General features: G+C 35.6%; 2 protein-coding genes across 3 annotated transcripts; one reads left to right on the top strand and one right to left on the bottom strand.

The window, feature by feature from the left end:
- The first annotated feature begins 1,583 nt into the window (after positions 1-1,583).
- Positions 1,584-5,151, top strand: LOC103992523 (uncharacterized). The gene is made up of 4 exons (XM_065193030.1): positions 1,584-1,839; positions 2,120-2,258; positions 3,517-3,650; positions 3,740-5,151. Exons 1-4 carry the CDS (start codon positions 1,679-1,681, stop codon positions 4,725-4,727), a joined length of 1,422 nt encoding a protein of 473 aa, XP_065049102.1. The 5' UTR covers positions 1,584-1,678; the 3' UTR covers positions 4,728-5,151.
- Positions 5,152-6,671: 1,520 nt separating this feature from the next.
- On the bottom strand, positions 6,672-10,478 carry LOC135679358 (CBL-interacting protein kinase 2-like). 2 transcript variants are annotated; one of them, XM_065193031.1, is made up of 2 exons: positions 10,321-10,478; positions 6,672-8,546 (listed from the first exon to the last, which is right to left on the bottom strand). In XM_065193031.1, exon 2 carries the CDS (start codon positions 8,238-8,240, stop codon positions 6,909-6,911), a length of 1,332 nt encoding a protein of 443 aa, XP_065049103.1. In that variant the 5' UTR covers positions 8,241-8,546; positions 10,321-10,478; the 3' UTR covers positions 6,672-6,908. The 2 variants fall into 2 exon arrangements, with proteins under 2 accessions (XP_065049103.1, XP_065049104.1); XM_065193032.1 differs by having other exon boundaries at positions 10,350-10,455.
- Positions 10,479-20,139: the final 9,661 nt, after the last annotated feature.

Below are 20,139 nucleotides of genomic sequence, written 5' to 3'. Positions count from 1 at the left end.
CCTAGAAGAAGCAGAAACCATGCCGACTTAGGGCTTTTGAAACCGTAAATGAAAGAAGAACATGATTCTGGCTTTGGTGGTGGCCCTTGCCTAGACAATGTTTATCTTTTATGCTTCTTGATAACACAATGAAGAGTATGTTTGCATCTTGCTTTTAGAGAACAAATTGATTGCAAGAATCCCTTCTGTTGTTGTTCTCCATTGCGACTACATGTATCCTTCCTGTTGGAATTAAACTTGTCAAGGTATCATAAAGATATTCATTATATCAAACAAGAGGTGATAAACATTAAAGGCCTATAGAAGGATAAACCAAATTGACTATTAGTTCTTGAACAAGTCTCTTGGAAAAGAGTAATTTATATTAAATGTAATGAATGTAATGTATTTATGGGGACTAGTGTTGGGTCATGAAACATGAGTTTTTGAAGTTGTAGAGAATATTTTCTAGTCCTACTCTTCCTTTGTATGATTTACTCTTATCTCTTCTCTCTGTCTGGTTCGACATTTCCTATTAACTCATCGATGATTGTCATGGATTGAATCGTGCCAGCCACATACCAAGTGAAACAAGCAATTGTAAATGCTGTCTGATTGCCTGTGCATCGCTTTCGGTAATACACTTCAAGAGGTAGTTTGACTAGTTTTATGGTGTCTGATTGCCTGTGCATCGCTCTATCGATCCGTCATGTTTGCAAATGCAAGTAGAACATAATAGCCTGTAAATGAAGGTTACATTGTATTTGCTTCTTCTGTAACTTGTGTATATTAGATGGTGGTAACAGATGTAGTCATAGTCCCCTTTGATACAAATACTATTCAGTGATTGTCTATGATTGGCCAACCAAACATGTAGAAATACAGGCATAATTTTTGTATGCTTTGTGCTTGCCATTGTCATCTAAGGTCTGTTTCATTGCAAAAGAAGTGATTGTGATTCTTGACAACTTGCAAATGATGTAAGCTGCATCAACCAAACACCCTCAGATGTATTATTGTTCATAAAAGAATCCTTCATCCATCACCTGTATCAGTTGTCTTTGCATGAAGACGAAAGATCTGTCATCCTTGGAATAATTCAGCTTATAAAACCTTTGTGGATCTTTGCATGAAGAAGAAAGACCTTTGTGGAGCTTTGACATATCATTCTATAATAAAGTATCCAGTGGACCTAATTTGACATTTGAGGTAAGTGAAAGTATCTTCAAATTTGACTATCATAATTAATCAGAACAAATTAGTGTAGAATATAATATAATTCTTTTATTCTATATGTAATCTATCTAACCATTAGGATAACACTGGAATTTTATGTTCATACTTTTTAATTATGCAATTAACATTTTAATCATCAGGATGTAGATAACTAAAGTTATTCTTCTTTCAAAAAGAATAGAATAAAATACATTTTTGATTCAAATAAAAGTTTAATTTTATTTTCTTTTTTCTTTTCTTTGGGACCTCGTCTAAGAATTAAAATATTAACTACTACGTCACATGAGCCGATGCCATGTTAACCCACTTAATCAGAACCGTCCGTTTTAAAACATCACAGATCATGTATCTCCACGTGCAAAGCACGCGCCGGCCATTATTTTACGGCCCCCCTCAACGGTCACATCGCCCACATTAATGTCAGCCTAACCGGAGCGAAGCGCCCAAAAGAATAGGGAAGGTGATGGGACCGGGAAAGGGACGATTTGCGACGCGATCCGTGGCGAGTGCGGTCGAGAAGACGACATCGGAGGAGGAGGAGGCTCGGGAGGAAGGAAAGGGCTTCTTTGCTTGCTACTTGCTTGTTTCTCTGAGCCCTCGTCACAAAAGCCGTACCTACATCGGGTACCCCGATCCTTTCTTCTTCTATTACTGTTCTTGGATCGTGTTGTCTATCGGTATGTTCAGGAACAGACCCCCCCAAAAATTTTGATTTTGGGCCTTCTTTTCCAGGTTTTGTGTTGATCTGTACTTATAGTGAACGATTTTGCGCATTTTCTTGACCTGATCGTATTCACTGTTCTTCGTTGCTTCAAAGAAACGCCTTTTTCTTGATTATGTTGATGTAGTTGGATGCCAGGGTCATGATGGATTTCTTTTTGGTTTGGATTAAATCAAAATTCAGGTTTACGGTCAATCCTCGACGGAGAATCAGGCAGCACAACGGTGAGATAAGGTGTGGAGCATGGAGGACGAAACATGGACGCCCGTGGGAGATGGTTCTTTGCATCTATGGCTTCCCTTCAAATGTTTCTGCTCTCCAGGTTCTTATCGTTCTTTGTATACTTGGTTATAGTATACAGCTTAGCATCTTCAATCGTCTAATTTTTTTATGTCTGTAGGGCTACTAACACCAGATAGACAATGAAAGGTTAGGTTATGGACTACTATGTTGATGCCACCTAAAATTGTAAATACTCCGATGAGATCTGCTCACCATGGGGCATCTAATTTTATGGTCGGAGCTGAACTTGTTCGTCCCTTCACGTCTATCATCGCCATCCTTCAAGCTCTAAGTTAGGTCTTGGTTGTTCTAAGTTGACTAATTAACTTGGTTCATCTCAGACTTAAGCTGTCGTATAACATTTACCACCCTAACCACCTCCTTTTTTCAGGTGAGAATTTACCTGGCCACAAAGAAATTCACAGTATTAGTTGGTTTGATTGAACCAATTAACTTACCTAGTCGAACCCTGGCTCGAAGTCGACCCGATTTGACTCGGGCATGCACTTGAGCGGCGCTTCACTGAAACGCCTGGCCCCGAGGTGTTGTGAGGTGCTTAGGACTTGCCTTGCCTTGCATGAGCGCTTTTTTAAAATACTGATCCAAACTACCCTCAACAGTTTGTTTGGTTATTTTGATCAAGTGACTATGCAACTATGGCTGAATGAAGTTTCAAGTTGTTAATATATCGTCTTAGATCTGAAGGAATATTGGGGAATGCATATAAGAGGATTTGGAAGACCATCACTAGGTGAAAAGTTTCTTTAGGATAAACATCATGGTGGGAAGAAAAATGTTGAAGCTGAATAAAATAGTTCAAAATAGTTCCACATACAAGAAGAGAGCAACTTGATTGGGTACTAGATGGATTTGCATAAAAATATTGGTATCCTGTTCGTTTTCTCAGGTCATTCCTGGTGTTTCCTACCAGTAACTTTTTTTGCCTCTTCTCCTGTGAATCTGCTTATAATTTTAAGTGGTTAGAATCGTAAGTTGTTGGTTAGTCAGATAAAGCTATGGAGTGTGGACTATGAATGAGATGATTATCATTATTCTCAAGAGAAACACATATTTTCTGTCAGTTGTCTGTATTATACTTCCTGAAATCTGACTTGGCACCATATAAAATATGATTGCATCAATAATTGCTTCATGTCGGAACATATGTGTTTTGTCTCTTGTGCTAGTTGCTTGTAAGTTTTATCTTGATTTATGCCACCTTGGTATCTTCTAAAAGAAATTTTAGTTATTAATATCAGGTACATGGCTTTAATACTTGGTAAACTACATAAATGCAGTTTGAATGGGCTTGGCAGCACCCAAAAGAATCTCTAGCTGTTAGAAAAGCTGCTTCAAGTTTTAAGTCGCTCTCTGGCATTGCAAATAAGATCAAGATCGCTTATACCATGTTGTCACTTCCAGCTTGGGAGAAGTAAGTTTGCCAATTTGTAGCAAGCTTAATTATTCCACTTTTTTCAATTCGAATCAATAAAATAAATTTTCTTTCCTCATTGTTATCAGCTCGAATCTCACTGTCAATTTCTTCTCAACAAAATACATGAAGCATACTGCTGGTTGCCCAAAATTGCCAAAGCAAATGAAAACTATTTTTGGCACCATGGATGAACTTCCCTGCTATGTCAAAGGTCTAATACTAGATGACAACGAAGAAAATGATGAAGAAGACAATCTTGAGGAAGATTCACTGTCTACATCTTTGGCTGTATCGATTAACCATGTGGAGACAGATGTCATTCATGAGGAAAGGACAACCAGGCATCGTTTTGGTACTTGGAAGCATGATGACTTTAGACAGTCCATGGAGCTAACAGATTCACCTTGCATGATAGATTCACCAAAGGCCTCAGAAGAGTCCATTGATGATGGAGCGGGAGTTGTGAATCTTATGGGCAAGGCTTTAGATAATGAAGATTCACTTTCGACATCATTGGCCATATTGGTTGATGATGTGGAGGTTGATGCCACTCATGTACAAAGGACAGCCAGGCATGGCCTTGGTGCTTTGAAACATGACAATTTTAGACAGTCAATGGAGCGAACGGATTCACCTTGTTCCATAGGTTCCCCCAAAGCCACAGAGGAGTCCGTTGACAAAGTGGGAGTTGCGAATCTATTGGGAAAAGATTTTAGCGATTTTGGTGGTATTAGGAAGCCAATGGAGACAACAAAATCTTACTGTCTTATTGAATCCCCTGGACCAGGTCAAGAATGCAGCAGAACTTCCCCGGACAGAACTCAACTGTTATGCAGTGAAGACCCATTTGATTTTCTTAAACAAAATAATTTGGAGAGCTTCAGGCAACAATCTACTCCAAGTAGTTCCAATAAAAAGGCTTCCCCTGACAATCTGCCCTTTTCATCCGAGAGTAATGTAATAGATCTCTTGTCACCACCCAGCTGCTTAATTAGCTGCTGCAGTAATAAGCATAAGAAGACTTCAGTCCATATGGACATTATTGATCTGACCGATTCCCCCATCAGTCTTTAGCTGTGACCAGAATCTATGTAATGCAAGGCTAAAACAATGTTCAATGTTCATTGTTGAATACTAATCATCGACAAACTTCTCTTCACAGCATATATTCCAAGTGTCTGCTGGATGTCTCCTATGGTTGAGAATTTCTATTATCATATTACTGGATCTGAACACAAGCTGAACATCATCCAATGCAGTACTTTTTCTTTTAAGCTAAGGATTGGTGGATGGCAGGTCTGCCAGTGCAAAAGAACTAATAAACTAGCAGTGCTGAATTGTATCAACAGTTATTTGAGCATGTACAGAATCATAATCAAGTATGCTGTGGCTTGAAAAGTTTCTAAAAGTTCCTGTTGTATTTTAATTTTTCTGATACAGATTTAATGAAGAATGCTGTATAGCATTTCGATAAGTATTTTGCAGTTTTTTTCAGTCATCACACAGACAATTGCTTATTTGGTGTCATTTGCTAGAAACTGTCATGATATACCTGATCCAATGCCCAACTTTATATACCAAATTGAGAATTATTTGAAATTATTAGCCTCTGTACTGATCTCTATTGCATCCTTTCTAACTGTGATTTGAATTGGAATCTATAATGTCAGCTTCCTCTCTCTTTGAAACTTCACAGGCAAGACACACCACCACAAGCATCTGAACTAATGTGGGTTCACATTTGTGGATTTTTCTTTTGCTTGTCAGTGAGCTCCAACGAGGATAGTGTCACCAATCTTAGTAAGAAACATCAATCTTATTTTATAGCTGATAAAAGGAATTTACCAAATTAATACACTTTGTTTAAGTGATGCATTTATAGATCTTCATTTTATATGTTCATTCCATAATAACTAATCTTTCTTATCCTACAATCTTTGATTTGAATAAGTCTAATCTACACAAGATAATTTGGCATTTTATAGATGTTGTCAACTGCATCTTCGTGGGCTGCTTCTTTCTGCTTCATTTCCCACATATATCCTCATATAGGTTTAGAAGGTTTTGACACCTTTAATGAAAACTGAAGTTGAACCGGATTGCATAAATCTTATTGCAATCAGAAGGTTTTGTTCTATGTTTTATGACAAGTGAATGGTCTATATATTGAGTTGTACCAAAACAAAGTTGGAGTTTAATTCTTGGGACCTAAATGGCTACAAAACCAAGTTAGAGGTTTCAATTTGGAGATTCTTTGACAGCACTCGACCTCTACTCTCCTGTTAGATATGGGAAGAAAGACAATGGAACAGTGACAACCTTGTCTTGAAGGTTTTGTTCTATGTTTTATGACAAGTGAATGGTCTATATATTTAGTTGTACCAAAACAAAGTTGGAGTTTAATTCTTGGGACCTAAATGGCTACAAAACCAAGTTAGAGGTTTCAATTTGGAGATTCTTTGACAGCACTCGACCTCTACTCTCCTGTTAGATATGGGAAGAAAGACAATGGAACAGTGACAACCTTGTCTTGAAGGTTTTGTTCTATGTTTTATGACAAGTGAATGGTCTATATATTTAGTTGTACCAAAACAAAGTTGGAGTTTAATTCTTGGGACCTAAATGGCTACAAAACCAAGTCAGAGGTTTCAATTTGGAGATTCTTTGACAGCACTCGACCTCTACTCTCCTGTTAGATATGGGAAGAAAGACAATGGAACAGTGACAACCTTGTCTTGAACTGAAGTCTTGTGTGTTGAGAACAATTAAGAAACAAGATGACCAAAAACAAAAGCAGCAGTTCAACCTTTTTCTGCAGCTTTGCATTCAAAGATCATTTGCAGGTAAGAAAAAAAAACAATGAGCTACTTCTTCCCCACAGCATTTATAGTTTAAGATTCTTCTCAAACAGAACACATGAATATATAATTGGTTTTTGCAAACACAATCAATCTTATCGAACCTTTTCGATGGGATTAAATAAACTATAAAATCATGCAGTCAGGACATAAATGAGAATTACCAGAATTTAATCTCTTCTAGATAGTAGAAAGCATCACTCAATTACAAAACTTGTAAGCCAAAAACTGGCAGTTCACAAAGACTGCATTACCGTCTTACGTTTGTAAAAGCACCAATCGATCCACGATAATTAACAAAGTAGCTCAAAAGAGAAAACAACACAACAATTGATGCAAACTTAACTTGCTGAATCTCCAACCTAATTATCTAGCCTGTCTTAGAGTTTCAAGATTGCTACTCCTGATGGTACTGCTGATCGCCCTGCCATGCCCAAACAATGTCGACAAGAGTTGGCCTGATGCCTTCGTTCAACAGCTTCTGATATTCCAGGTTATCGCCATTTAACTTTTTCAGTTCCACCAAATAGAACAACGGGGAGACCTCAAAGATCTCAGCATCAATGGCTAGGAGACCATTCCTCCCCTCTGCTAGAGCCACCAATTTTAGAACCCCATCATCTTTCTTCTTCACTTTTAACTTCAGATGTCTGGCCATATCTTCTAGCTTGGAAATAATGACTGATGCAGACTTCGTAGAAGTGAACCAAGTTTCTTTCTTTTGGCTGCTGTCCGCAAATAGACCCGAGAGATCAAATCCTGCTGAAAGAGAAATGATATCGAAAGCATTCAAGTTCGTGATCTTCATTGAATCTGGCCTTTCCTCAGCAGTGCTGCTTGCTGTGGAGTTGAAAACTTCAGCTGCATCCAAAGGGACATTTTCTTTTGGTTCTTCTTCGATTTTTACTTTCTTGTCATCAAGCCCTTTCTTGAACCATTTGTTTTCCCTGATTTTTGCAATGGAAATCCTGGTACTTGGATCTGGGTCTAGCATCTTTGAGATGAACTTTTTAGCGCCAGAAGAGAACCAACTGGGGCATTTAAATTCACCTTTTACGACCTTCTTGTACATCTCCATCAGATTTGAATCATGAAAAGGGTAGTAACCAGCCATAAGCACAAAAAGAATCACCCCGCAGGACCAGATATCAGCTTTTGCACCATCATATCCAATTCGGCTTATCACCTCAGGAGCAACATAAGCTGGAGTTCCACAAGTAGTGTGCAGTATGGTGTCTTGCCTTTTGGAGTCAACGAGGGCACTTAGACCAAAATCTGATACCTTTAAATTGTCATTTTCATCCAACAGAAGGTTCTCAGGTTTCAGATCACGGTGGTAAACACCTCTGCTGTGGCAGTAGTCGACAGCGCTAATCAGCTGTTGAAAGTATTTTCTAGCTTCATCCTCTGGCACTTTTCCTTTAGTGACCTTGTTGAATAGCTCACCACCTTTTATGTACTCCATGACAAAGTAAATCTTGGTCCTACTCGCCATGACCTCGAAGAGCCGCACTACATTTGGATGTCTAACCAATCTCATCACGGATATTTCACGTTTCACCTGCTCCATGAGACCAACCTTGATTACTTTCTCCTTGTCAATCATTTTTATAGCAACACTTTGGCCATTTCTGATATTCCTAGCATAATAAACCTTTGCAAAAGTTCCTTTCCCTAGTAACCTTCCTAATTCATACTTTTGCATCACAACAATCCCTCTGCTCTCCATGTTTGCCTATGTAACCTGTGAAACAAACTAAACGCTATGCTCTCTCGATTTTCACAAGGTAGGAGTCTAGAAAGGGGAGCAAAAGACTTCAACCGTCTCCACCAAGGTCACCTTGTGAAATTGTTTTTGCAGATCCCCTCTGTCTGCCCTGGGTTTGTCTCTCTGGGAGCTTGCCTCCAAAGAAATACTTAATACTGAAATGCTGTTTTTTCTCAGCTGGAGCTACAGGTCCATTTAACTCCAAAAATATGGCCTCACTACCCAGGCACATCTTTCAGCATTCCCAGCTATGTCTTTCTTGATTGACTGGAAAGGAAAAGAATCTGTCTTAACTAAAAAGAATATATGCGAGTATACACAATAAAAGCAATTAGTTTGATTAGCAAGGTAAAAAACATTACAAACAAAAACAAAAAGAAATTTTCACAAAAAAAAGTTCAAGAAAGCAAGCAAAAACTAGTTATATTGTTCCTACATAAAGGTCTATTTTCATATGATAGTCAACCAAGATTAAATCATACCGACATGCATCACAAAGCAACAAGTAATATGATGCTATAAATCAGACTGGTAGAAGTTAAAACAAAACTTCAAACTGGACATTGGCGATTTAAGCTCCTTGACAGAAAGTAACAAGTACCAGCAGCAGGAGATAAATCAAAATAATAACATCTTGTTATCCCATTACCCTAAGCAACTATCGCAACGGAATTATCAGCAATGATTCCACATGCTCAGAAATTTGATCTTAAGGATCGAGTTCTTTATAAGATAGTATGGAGAATTCTCATATAATAATACTTCACTCATAAATTGTAACTTCTCGATAGAAAATCAACAAAATGAAGAAAGTGATATATGGGCAGAAGCGTAGTATTTATGAGATGTTAGATACTCAAGGTGCAAGAGGTTAAGGGAGGAATGTGCGAAAGAAAACATGTCAGCTTAGAATATCAGCTATAGAAAGGGTTCCTCTGGTATATGTATTAAATGGATGGAGCCATGAAAATGCCAATGATGATATTCCTATTAATGGTGAGTAGGAGATGAAATTTGATGCAAGAGAGGTCTTTAAAAGGCTGACCATATTTTCCCTTTTCAGCGGTGAAATTGTAGAAAACATCCATTCCTCACTTGTAGAAAAACAATTTTTCTGAAGGTGAAGGCACTTATTTTGTCAGAAATCAATGACATAATTTTAACAAGGGACGGCTTGCTTCGGACTAGTCGCTCTAAATGCATCATCTTTAACAAAAAGCAACCGATCTCTCACCCTTTTTCTCTACTGTCTGAAATCTAAATCAATCTAGAACGGTGAAGCTAAATCGATGTGAGACTAGAGGAAAGGCAGGGCCAACCTTTTCCTGGAAATTTTAAGAGATGCAATCAATCTTCTGTAATGGAGCAACTGGAAAGACAGGAGCACCAAGAAATTCTCTCTTAATAATACTGTACCAATATTGACAATATCAACGATTAGAAAGTATGGGCTCATGCCAGATGAGAGAGAAGGAGAAACAGAGAATTAAGATCATGATTTCTAGGAAACAATTCCACGATACTGTTATCGTTGTCTGTACCAACTCACAGGGGATTTTGTCTTTCGGGTCCAGTTTTGTTTTGGTTCTTATGTTCTCGAAGGACAATATTTCGGGATCCTTTTTACTCGTATTTATCACCACAATTGTGATTTCTCGTATATTTCCCAGCTCTTAGATCAACAATATATATGCCGATTTCCACATAACCCAAACAAACCTTCTGCAAGAAGTCTCACCAGACGATCTCATATCTAATATTACAGGGAAACAATCAAAAGAAAACAGATATAAACAAAACCCGATCAAAAAAATTTATGATAATAGAAAGAAAAAGACACCTTTTGAGGGGAAAAAATAGAATCCAATAACTGAACTTAAATCAGCAACAAAATCCAACCAAAACAGAGAGGAAAACCAAAAAGGCGACATCTTTAAGCCAACACCCCACGAAAAAATCCAATCCTTTCGCCGCGAAATCATCAGATTTAACCCAAAGCAACAACCACATGAGGAATCGATCATCAGCTTAATACACAAACCTTTACGGCTGCAGCAGAAGAGTTCCCACCTGCCCGACCAAGAACTCTCCGAATCCGACACCGCTATCACCTCAACATCTAACAGATCGAACCACCGAGAGCAGGCGGCGCGGGGGCGGGGGGGGGGGGGGGGGGTGGGGGGCGGTGAGGAAGAGGAGGGGGAAGGACGAATCTCGGATTGGCTCTCTCTCTGCTGTCGCCTCGCTGTGTAATTTCTACGAGACTTCTCAACCAATTTATAGACGTCGCTCTTTTTATGCCCAATGCCGAAACTGCCACCGTATACTGTCCATTATTACGTATATGTCCCTTCCAAGGTTTAAGGAATTATTTATGCATACAATTAAGGGGTAAATGGACGGTGGATCAATTCGAATCGTGTTTTGGAGATTCGGTTTCTGCATGAAGATGCGTGCACAGAATACGCGGCATAACGTGCGGGATTGCAATTATTTTTATGAAGGCTTCGAAGAATGTGGAGTTTGACTTTGTTAGGAGAAATAATTTAATTAAGCTTGACACATAATGATGCCATGGATACAGCTGTAGATGTATAAGTATACGACATGCATACGATCATACTAATTTTATGTGCACCAACAAAAGCATGGATATATATATATATAGTCACAAGAAACTCAAACCATTGTATTTTATTTTATACTTGACTTTTTTTGGGAGTTGGTTTGATAGTGGTTTTTATTTTTTTAAAACTAAAATCACAAAGTCTTCCTAATAATTAAGTAACAAAGGTCGAATAAGAGTTGAAAAGTGATTTGATATTAAAAATATATTTAAAAAAATAACATGGTTCCTATAAATTTAGATTATCTAAATACAATATGATTTCGATCCCATTGGCATTGGAATTGGCATTAGCATTAGCATGAAATAAGTAGTATGTATTTTCTTTAAATGAATATATTCATGAACGATCGAGTCGATCTGATTTGTTAAAATAAATAATTAATTATATACAAAGATCCCATGAGTTGATTATAATCATCCATTATCGTCAATTTTGGATACGCTTTCTCTTTTCTTACAGTATTTTTCTTTTTCCTCTTCCTCAGTAGTTTTTTTCTATTTCGTTCTAATATTTAAGTCTTTGGATACATATCGACTCGATAAATAATGTTCTTTTTCTATTTCCTCTTCCTCCGAGTACTATGTATTGATGATGTATATGGACTCGATAAATAATGTATAGTTATTTTTATATACTCTTTAGATTTAATAATGCATACATTTTTTTTTTTTGGGAAATACGGAAAGTTAGATGGATCGACGCTTTAAGATTCACGCAAAATAGTGTTGTGTAGGTGTTGCTGGAAGCTTCTCTTTTCTTGGCGGGTTGGTCTCGATCGATTTGCGTGTGAGATGTCCATCCAAATCATACGTGATGATGGGTGAGACGCGTTATGGCATTGACGTGTGCGTGTTGTTGACTCCATCATTCAAAGTGTTGTATATATGAACACAACAATTGTGGAATCCAATGCGTAAGACATGTCTCACACGATCATCTACAACACACTTTGAATCCTTATTAGTCAAGTCAAATTTTGTTTCTGTTTTCATCAAAAGATAAAAGATGAAAAATGAGATTTAATATTAAAAATTTTCTATGGATTAAATTAGTTAACATCTTTCATTTATATTTTATATGTATAAAAAATATTATGGGATGAGATTTTAAATCATCTAGCATCATTGATGTTGATTAGTTTAATCTATGCATCAAACTCGAATATCAATAAGAAATAATTTCTTAGTAAACTTACTTAGGTCTTAGATTCTGATAGCAAAAATAAAATCAACTAGTGTCACTTCAACATCACATAAGGCTAACATCTTCTTGCCATTATCGAGCTTGCTCCTTTGTGAAATATTCGTAAGAATATTTTTAAAATTTCAGGTGGTAGTTCGGGTAGGTCATGAACTATTTTCCTTATGGTATATTTGTAGGAATATTTTTGAAAATTAAGAGGGCAACTCGGATCGGTTACAAACTATCTCCCATATAGAATATTCGTAAGAATATTCTCAAAAGTTCAAGGATAGCTCGGAGATGTTCTTTCTCCTCAGGGTTAGTATCAAAACGTATCATGAACTCTAGGTTAGAGATAGGGATTTTGATACTAATTTAAATATCAAAAGGATCAATTCACGAAGCTACCTTCAATCTTGGTCTTTGTATAGATAATGAGTACGAAGAAATCATGCTCTATCCTAGAAGACTCATCATATGCATATCAAGGCCACATCATGCTGATAGAGACATCAATGATTTTTTTTCCCTAATATTTTAAAGCTAGAATGAGAGTCATGAGCCATTGATTCCGGGGGTCATCGTTAAAAATATTTAATTACACATTAGTTGAGGAGTAAAAGAACCAAAGGTTTATAAGCCTTTTGCATTCTCAGATAAGTTTTTTTGGAAGTCATTCTGAAAGAATAAAATCATACTGACTCGTTCAAAATAGATAATTAATCTTCGTGCTTATGTCAATAACGATATAATATTAATTTATTACATGGAAAGCATATCAAATCGGATTGTGTTGGATTGATAATTAAAATTAATTTGATCATTAGATCATCATTGATATATAAAAACATTTCGTACATAATGAAACGTTTGATTCACATAGGAAACGACACTCACCCAACATTCATTCATATTCTTCCAAATAAATTTGATATCATAGACATTCTCCTAATTTTTCTTGAGAAACCAAAAAAAAAAGAAGCCCTACCAAACCACAGTTTTGTTGTGTTGGGTAGAGACAAAGACAAAGGTTAAGTCAAGCAGTGGACGAGCTTTCCAAAAGATCCCACCACAACGTGACACTCATTGAAATCATGTGGATTTGCCTCACCTTTGTCGGCTTGGAAACTTATCATGACATGCATTTGTGGATGAACCCAAACTCGTTGCCTCCCCCATATCAACCTACTACAACATTTCTTTTCCTCGTAAATTATTATCTTGCAAACGTACATTTTGTCACTTGCACATTGGATTATGAATTTGTATTTTAGCATCAAAGATTTTGTATGAAATCCTCTATAATATATATGTATATATTGTTATTGTTATAGTAGAAATCGGTGGTGTGAAGGAGTTTGGTTGTGCTTCTTTTGGATATTCAAAAATATACTTTGTACATCTTTCTTGTTGGAACAATAATAAAATTATTATAATACATTCTAATTAAGTATTTTAATTGAATAATATATAAATAAATTAATAATAGATATTACAAAGGTTTTAAAAACATAAATCATTGTCTTAAGATGAATCATATATCCTTCGTGCATCTAAAGATAGAATCGGAACATCATTCTACTATGAACACGATGGCGAAGATGATAGAGAAAAAATATATATATTATTAGCATAAGTTGGTGAGAAAATTAGTTGAGAATAATATTTTATTCGTGAGTGTGTTTAAAAGAAGCTATGATAATTTTTTTATTTTGTAATTAACAAAACAAAGTTTTGTGTTTTGATAAAACATTTGTGACAATAAATTGATTTGTGAAAATGGCATTAGGTTGATTGTGGACCATAACACGTTGACAATAAATTAATCAATTTGTGACCCAAAAAAAATCTATTTGAACGAGCATTTTTCTCCAAATAAAAGTAGTTATTATTTATCCCCCACCATTGGATCCGAAATGGAAACAAAATAAAGAGGAAACAAAGCATTACTTTATGGAAAGTAGTAATAGCTCCTTATAATCTACGCAACAGATGAAGTCTCAACATTAGTTCTTAGTCGTTGACTCACATGCGTCGTTAAATGAATTGGTGGAATTGGTCATTTGCTTCTATGCATGATATGATATTATAGGGGCAACGTTGAAGATGTGCTAACCATTTTGTTCCTCATGGATAATTGTTCGCGGAGAACATCTTATTCGACCACCGAGTGATTGGATCAAGTCGAGTTCGATTCATGGTGGATTGGGTCTACGATTGATGTTGAACTCTCTAATTAATTCGTTTGCCGAGACATAAATCTCATTTGCTTGTTAAATCAAAATTATCAATTCAATGTGATAGAGTTAACTTAGTCTGGTCCATTTACTCGTGCAAGATGTTCAAGTTTATCTCCGGACTTCAAATTTTGTAGGGACAAAAGCTCGTGAAAATTATGACCAAATGTAATATATTTAATCTAAGTCGTGAGACTCGTTTGTAACCCGTCTCAAAGGACATACAAAGTAGAAAGTTAATTTGTTATCAAAAAATATTGTTGACGTCCTTATCAATCTAATGTGGCCCTGATTTATATGCATAGAATCGTCCGAGGTGGAAAGTATCTCTTCCCGATATGTTACTCACACAGAGAATAAAATCGAAAGAGGCTTCCCAAGCCGATCTCTTTGACGTTTAAGCTAATCTCGAGAGCAATTTCTCTATGCCTATGTTATCGATTTTCAGCCCTCTTATTTAGAGTTGAGGATGCATTTTTGTACTTGACCTTAGAAAGAAAATATTCTTATCAAGATTCTTTAGAGAAGACAATTTATAATTGTCCCGAGCTACCCTTTGGACTCCTACAAAATATTTTTATAAATATTATATAGATGAGGCATCTTGTAATTATCTCGAACTGCCCCTTTGACTCATATCTATGTGGGCAAACAGATAACAGGTCATTTGAGTATTTTCTTTCTACGGATTTTATATGATATTTGCACAATGGGTGAAAATTGACCGACTATATATTTTTTTATCACTAATTAATAACTGAAATGAGCGATGAATAAATTTTGATATCTCGAATAAAAGCATTGAATGATTTTGAATAGTAAAAAAATATCACAGCAAACTATCGTTTAGTCATGTGTTGATAATCAAATCTAATATGTAACTATCATCAAATTTAAGAGAATTGCTTGTTCATGCTTTGTATTTATAATATTCAATATGTAACTTTGTGATCAATGGAAAAATATTGTTTTAGATGTTTTGTTGAAAATAAGGTGCTCTTTTATTTGAATCTATCAAGTATTTCTCTAATTCGACTTTATAGACATGGCGGTGGAGAATGACTTGGTGCTCTTTTAAGTTGGTCCCACATCAAGTCGTAGAATCTATAAACGAAGTCGTAAAGATGGTGGCACGCTTTATCAGCAATAATACGTCATCCTTTTCCCTCCATATACATATATATATATATATATATATATATATATATATATATATATATATATATATATTGAGAGAGAGAGAGAGAGAATGATGGAATATAACATATGTGGAGGGAAAAGGATGCAACACGACACTTGACGAGTGGTTAAGACTCATTGATCCTAAGGCACAATCATCGGTGAAGAAGGCAACACGAAAATTGTGCTAGCAATCAATCAACTTCACAATATTTGACAACGTCATGACGTGTTTCCTACATCAAGAAGATTGGATAGATAATATACTACTACTAATAAAGTAGGTTCAAGTATTATGAATGACCCCTAATTATAGCCTCAAAACTACACTAACTAGCAAGTATATATTTTTGATAGGTTAGATTGTAAGAATAATATAAAAAAAAATAACCTTTCTTCCACTTTGGATGTGATTTTGCTGAAAATTTTGTTTTATTGATTGAATTATATTTTTGTTGCTTATAGATATAATATATAGATGATCGTCTGCATGCCATCCTATCGAGTCGACACGTTATGTGTTCCAACCTGTAGGTCTAATAGCATGGTGCAAATGAGGACGTTGACTCAACTCCATGCATCATTCGAATCAATTTGACAAGTCATTACTCTATAAGTCTCTTGAGTTCTTTCTAATTTAATCATCAAAGGAATTTTGTTGGATATGCTCTCGATATAATTTTTATAAGGTTTTGGCCTAATCCCCTAATCTCTGAGATATACTTGGAAGTGAACCTTGATTAATTACAAACCCTCTCTATATGTAGAACAATCAAAATCTATCATAACATTTAATTATAAATATAAAAACCATAATATACTCTTATACGAAAAATTTTAATGTCAGAAAAATAAAGTCAATTAATGAAAGATCAAAATTTTGAAAGGGTGATGCCAATATGAAAGAAAAGCAAAACTCAATCTTCTCCTCTCTTCTTATTTTTCATAGAATTGCTAAAAGCGATGAATTATGAATAAAAAAGAGATAAGAAAAGATCTATAATCACTCAATGACTTGTTGGGTTGGTTCATCCGTAATAGGTTCTATCTTTTTACGAGCAAGAGGAAAGTGTCTGGAATAAATAATTAGGAGAGTCTCTCTCATGAGGATCATCTTCTAAAGAATCATACCAGGACTTTCTTTCTATTAGTCACAATAATTATCAACGTTAATCAGCATAAAATTTTAATTTCTAACTCAAAATTTTTTTAATTTTTGAAGAGTAAAAGTATAATTTTTTTTGGGATATATAATAGAAATATCTAATTTTTGAAGGATATAATCGAAAAGTAAAATTTAATGACAGAGATTAAAATCCTTTATGATAAAAATATTCTTTTTCGAAAACCCTAATCCTCACTTTCACGATCGATAATCATAATAAGAATTTAATTATATTTATAATATATATTACCTAATTAAATAATATAATATAATATTATTTATAAAATATTTTTATTTTTAATAAAAAATATTTAATCTCATATTAAATTAATAGAAAGACTTGAGTTGATATTACACTACTATTAGCTTCATTTTAAACACTAGAATGCATGCATTCCATGACTGCGATTAAGAGTCGAATCATTTGTTAGGACTCGCAACTGATTCCCTCACACAAAAAGCTAAGCATTTAAATCATGTCGGCGCCTTTCTCTCTTTTGCTGCTTTATCTCTTTGGGAGCCACACGAAGGCTCTTTGGGTTCAATGACTGTGGACGTGAAGAGAGCAGTGGAGATGAGGTTGGTGGCATGCCGCGACTGGCTGTTGTGTCAGTCTTATCCTATCTAAACGTGCATCACACACACACATAAATATATGTGTCGGTATGCATGCATGTATGTACATAAAATAGTCCAAATCATCTACCTATCATTTACATTATAATGCCTAAGAACGTCGTCCTCGGACAAGACATGTGTTGCTTTCGATCGAGCTATCGACTGATCCAATTGACTTGTAGGGTTTATCTCATTCCCACAGTCAAAAAGATTTTAGATGAGTTTTTAATTACTAAGCATAAATATAAATAAGTAAACGTCATTTCGCACTTCAAATTATCTTGTCTCGATCTTTAGATAAGGGATAGATTTCTTTCCTTTCCATGTCATCGTATCGAGAATATAAAGGAGTAAATCTTGTCTCGATTAGGTTTAAAGATAAGCTCATGTTTGATTGTCGATCTCAGAAGAGAAAGAGGGGTTTCATGTCGATTGAGATTGAGAGGAAAGAGGCCTCGGAGGATAACTACATGCCAAAGCACTCTCCCACCTCGTATCTGGCCATGAGGTGATTGAGCCCATTCTTGGTGTATGTTTCCTGCTTCCTTCAGAAAACAATATGGAGAATACATTTCATTTACTGTCAGACAGGCAGAAGCTTCATATCATTCAGGCTGAGCTTTCTGTTTCCAATTGTAATGTTTAGAACCTTTAAAAACTAAGGTATTCACCACATTTGTGATATAGCTTATAATGATGATGAACTCGACACACTTATCTTAGATATACCTTACCGATGAATGCATCTTGACTCTTGTTTGATGGTAGGATTGTTAGTGTTAAGAATGGTCGCCAATATGTTAATCGGATCTTATTTATTCTTCAAATCAAAATATATCATATCACCAAATTTAATAATCCCTTAAATCGTTCATCTTTTTTTCATGAGAAAATATCTCTCGTACCTCGAAAGATCCTACAAAATTATGTTTCTTTGATGCTCTAAATCTAACGAAGGGAGTTTGATTTGTTCATAGATGAATGCATTTAACGTGTGTGTGATATCACACGTTATCATTAGTAAATACGTTTAACATGTGTGACATCACATCATCATCTTGTTGATTGTTTACGGTTTGACCGTATGCTTAATGTTGAGTTTTGATTGGTAGGTAAATCTAACGATGTCACATGTCAAGCTTTAATTAGTTGATTATGATTTAATTGGTCGACATATCGAGCCTTAACTAATTGTTTATTTGGTTAATGTTCATTTTAACCCTTGTGGTTTTTATCGTGAACTACTTAATTTTTTATGACTTATTCGTATCTAAAAATAATATCAATATTTTTAATGAAGTACATGCAGAAGATTAAATCATAAGAGCTTAAGTAGTAAATGATCAAAATTATAATGACTAAAAATGGATTTTAAATGTTTGATTGACACTCAAAATCATATGTCTAAGTTTTGATGATTATTTAATATTTGACCAAATGCTAAACGTGGAGTTTCCGATTGATAATCAAATCTAGTGATATCATATGTTCATTATTTTGATTGAATCACACGTACGGAGGTTTAAATTGGCAGTCAAATATAATGATGTCACTATTAGGTCATGATTTAAGTCGCGAGCAGACAGCGTGACGGACACTTACAGCTACGAGTATTGACACGGAGCACGTCATCTCCGCGTTGGGTGTTGTCAACCAACGCACCGCTGTCGGTGGGGAATGCCATGTCTGCATCCCCTCTTACCTGCGACATGATGTCGAAGGAGACCCGCCACCCACCTTCGTTCTTGGATATTTCCTCCCCAACTCATCTTGCAACCATCCATGATTCTGCTGCTAAGAAGAAGAAGAAGAAGAAGAAGAAGAAAAGAAGAAGAAAGGTCGATTGATGGGAAGCAACGAACGAACACTTACTCTTCGATACCCGTCCCGAGAAATGTGATCACTTCATCTACCAAAAAGAGGATGTTAATGTGGCGTGCGATGGAACGAAAGAAAACAGTGCCATCTCCTCTTCTACGTGCTGACGAGCGATGATGATAGCTGGCGAGCATGAAAGAGATCTTTCTTAGCACAATAACACAAAAAGAATTTATTTAATCTTAAAAATATTAAAGCATTTTTTATTTTCGATTTTGAGATTTGGAAAATGAAAAGGAAAATTTTGTTTGTCGAAATGAACGTATCGAATTTACATCTAAAATATATTTGCAGATCTCATTCCATAAATTTCTTTTGTATTTATAGGAAATAAATATATCCAAAACTAAATCGAGAAGCTGGAGACGTGCCAGCAACGCCACCCACCACGTGATTGGTTTGCTCGGCTGGGCCCCTCTCTCTTATTGCCTTTGGTGTACCAAATCGAGACTGGCCAGCCATCCATGAATTGACTAGAAAACTTGCGTGGCATGGTTGGGTTAGGTTAGGTTAGGGTAGGTCAGATTAGGTCTTCTTTGGCACACCAATTCAGTGCGATGGACTCAGCAAAAGAAAGGGTCAGATGTGGATCCTAAAGGAGTAGAAAAACTTGTATAAGATTAATGTTGTTCTTCATTATTTATCGCTCTTGGATAGCGTGATTTGGGTCATGGATGAATGGAATAGTTTTCGTTTTCTTTCTTGTATTTTTCTACCTTTTAGAAACCTTCCACCCTAATTTTTAGGGTTTCAAGTGATCATTTCAATTTGGGTCTCTCATGTGCTGATTTCATCATATATATACTTACTCTGATAGGAAAATACTAGATTGAGAAAATTGTAAAAATTAGATGGGGATAAGTTGGAGATGTGTTGTGTAAAAAAAAAAAATACATAAATAATTTCATATAAATAATTTTCTAAATATCATATTATAGATAATATTAAAATATATACAAAGCATATTATAT

Source organism: Musa acuminata, chromosome BXJ1-7 (assembly GCF_036884655.1).
Source record: "Musa acuminata AAA Group cultivar baxijiao chromosome BXJ1-7, Cavendish_Baxijiao_AAA, whole genome shotgun sequence".
Taxonomy (NCBI): Eukaryota; Viridiplantae; Streptophyta; class Magnoliopsida; order Zingiberales; family Musaceae; genus Musa; species Musa acuminata.
The sequence above is the reverse complement of the archived record's forward strand: the minus strand, read 5'-3'. Positions and strand labels throughout refer to the sequence as shown.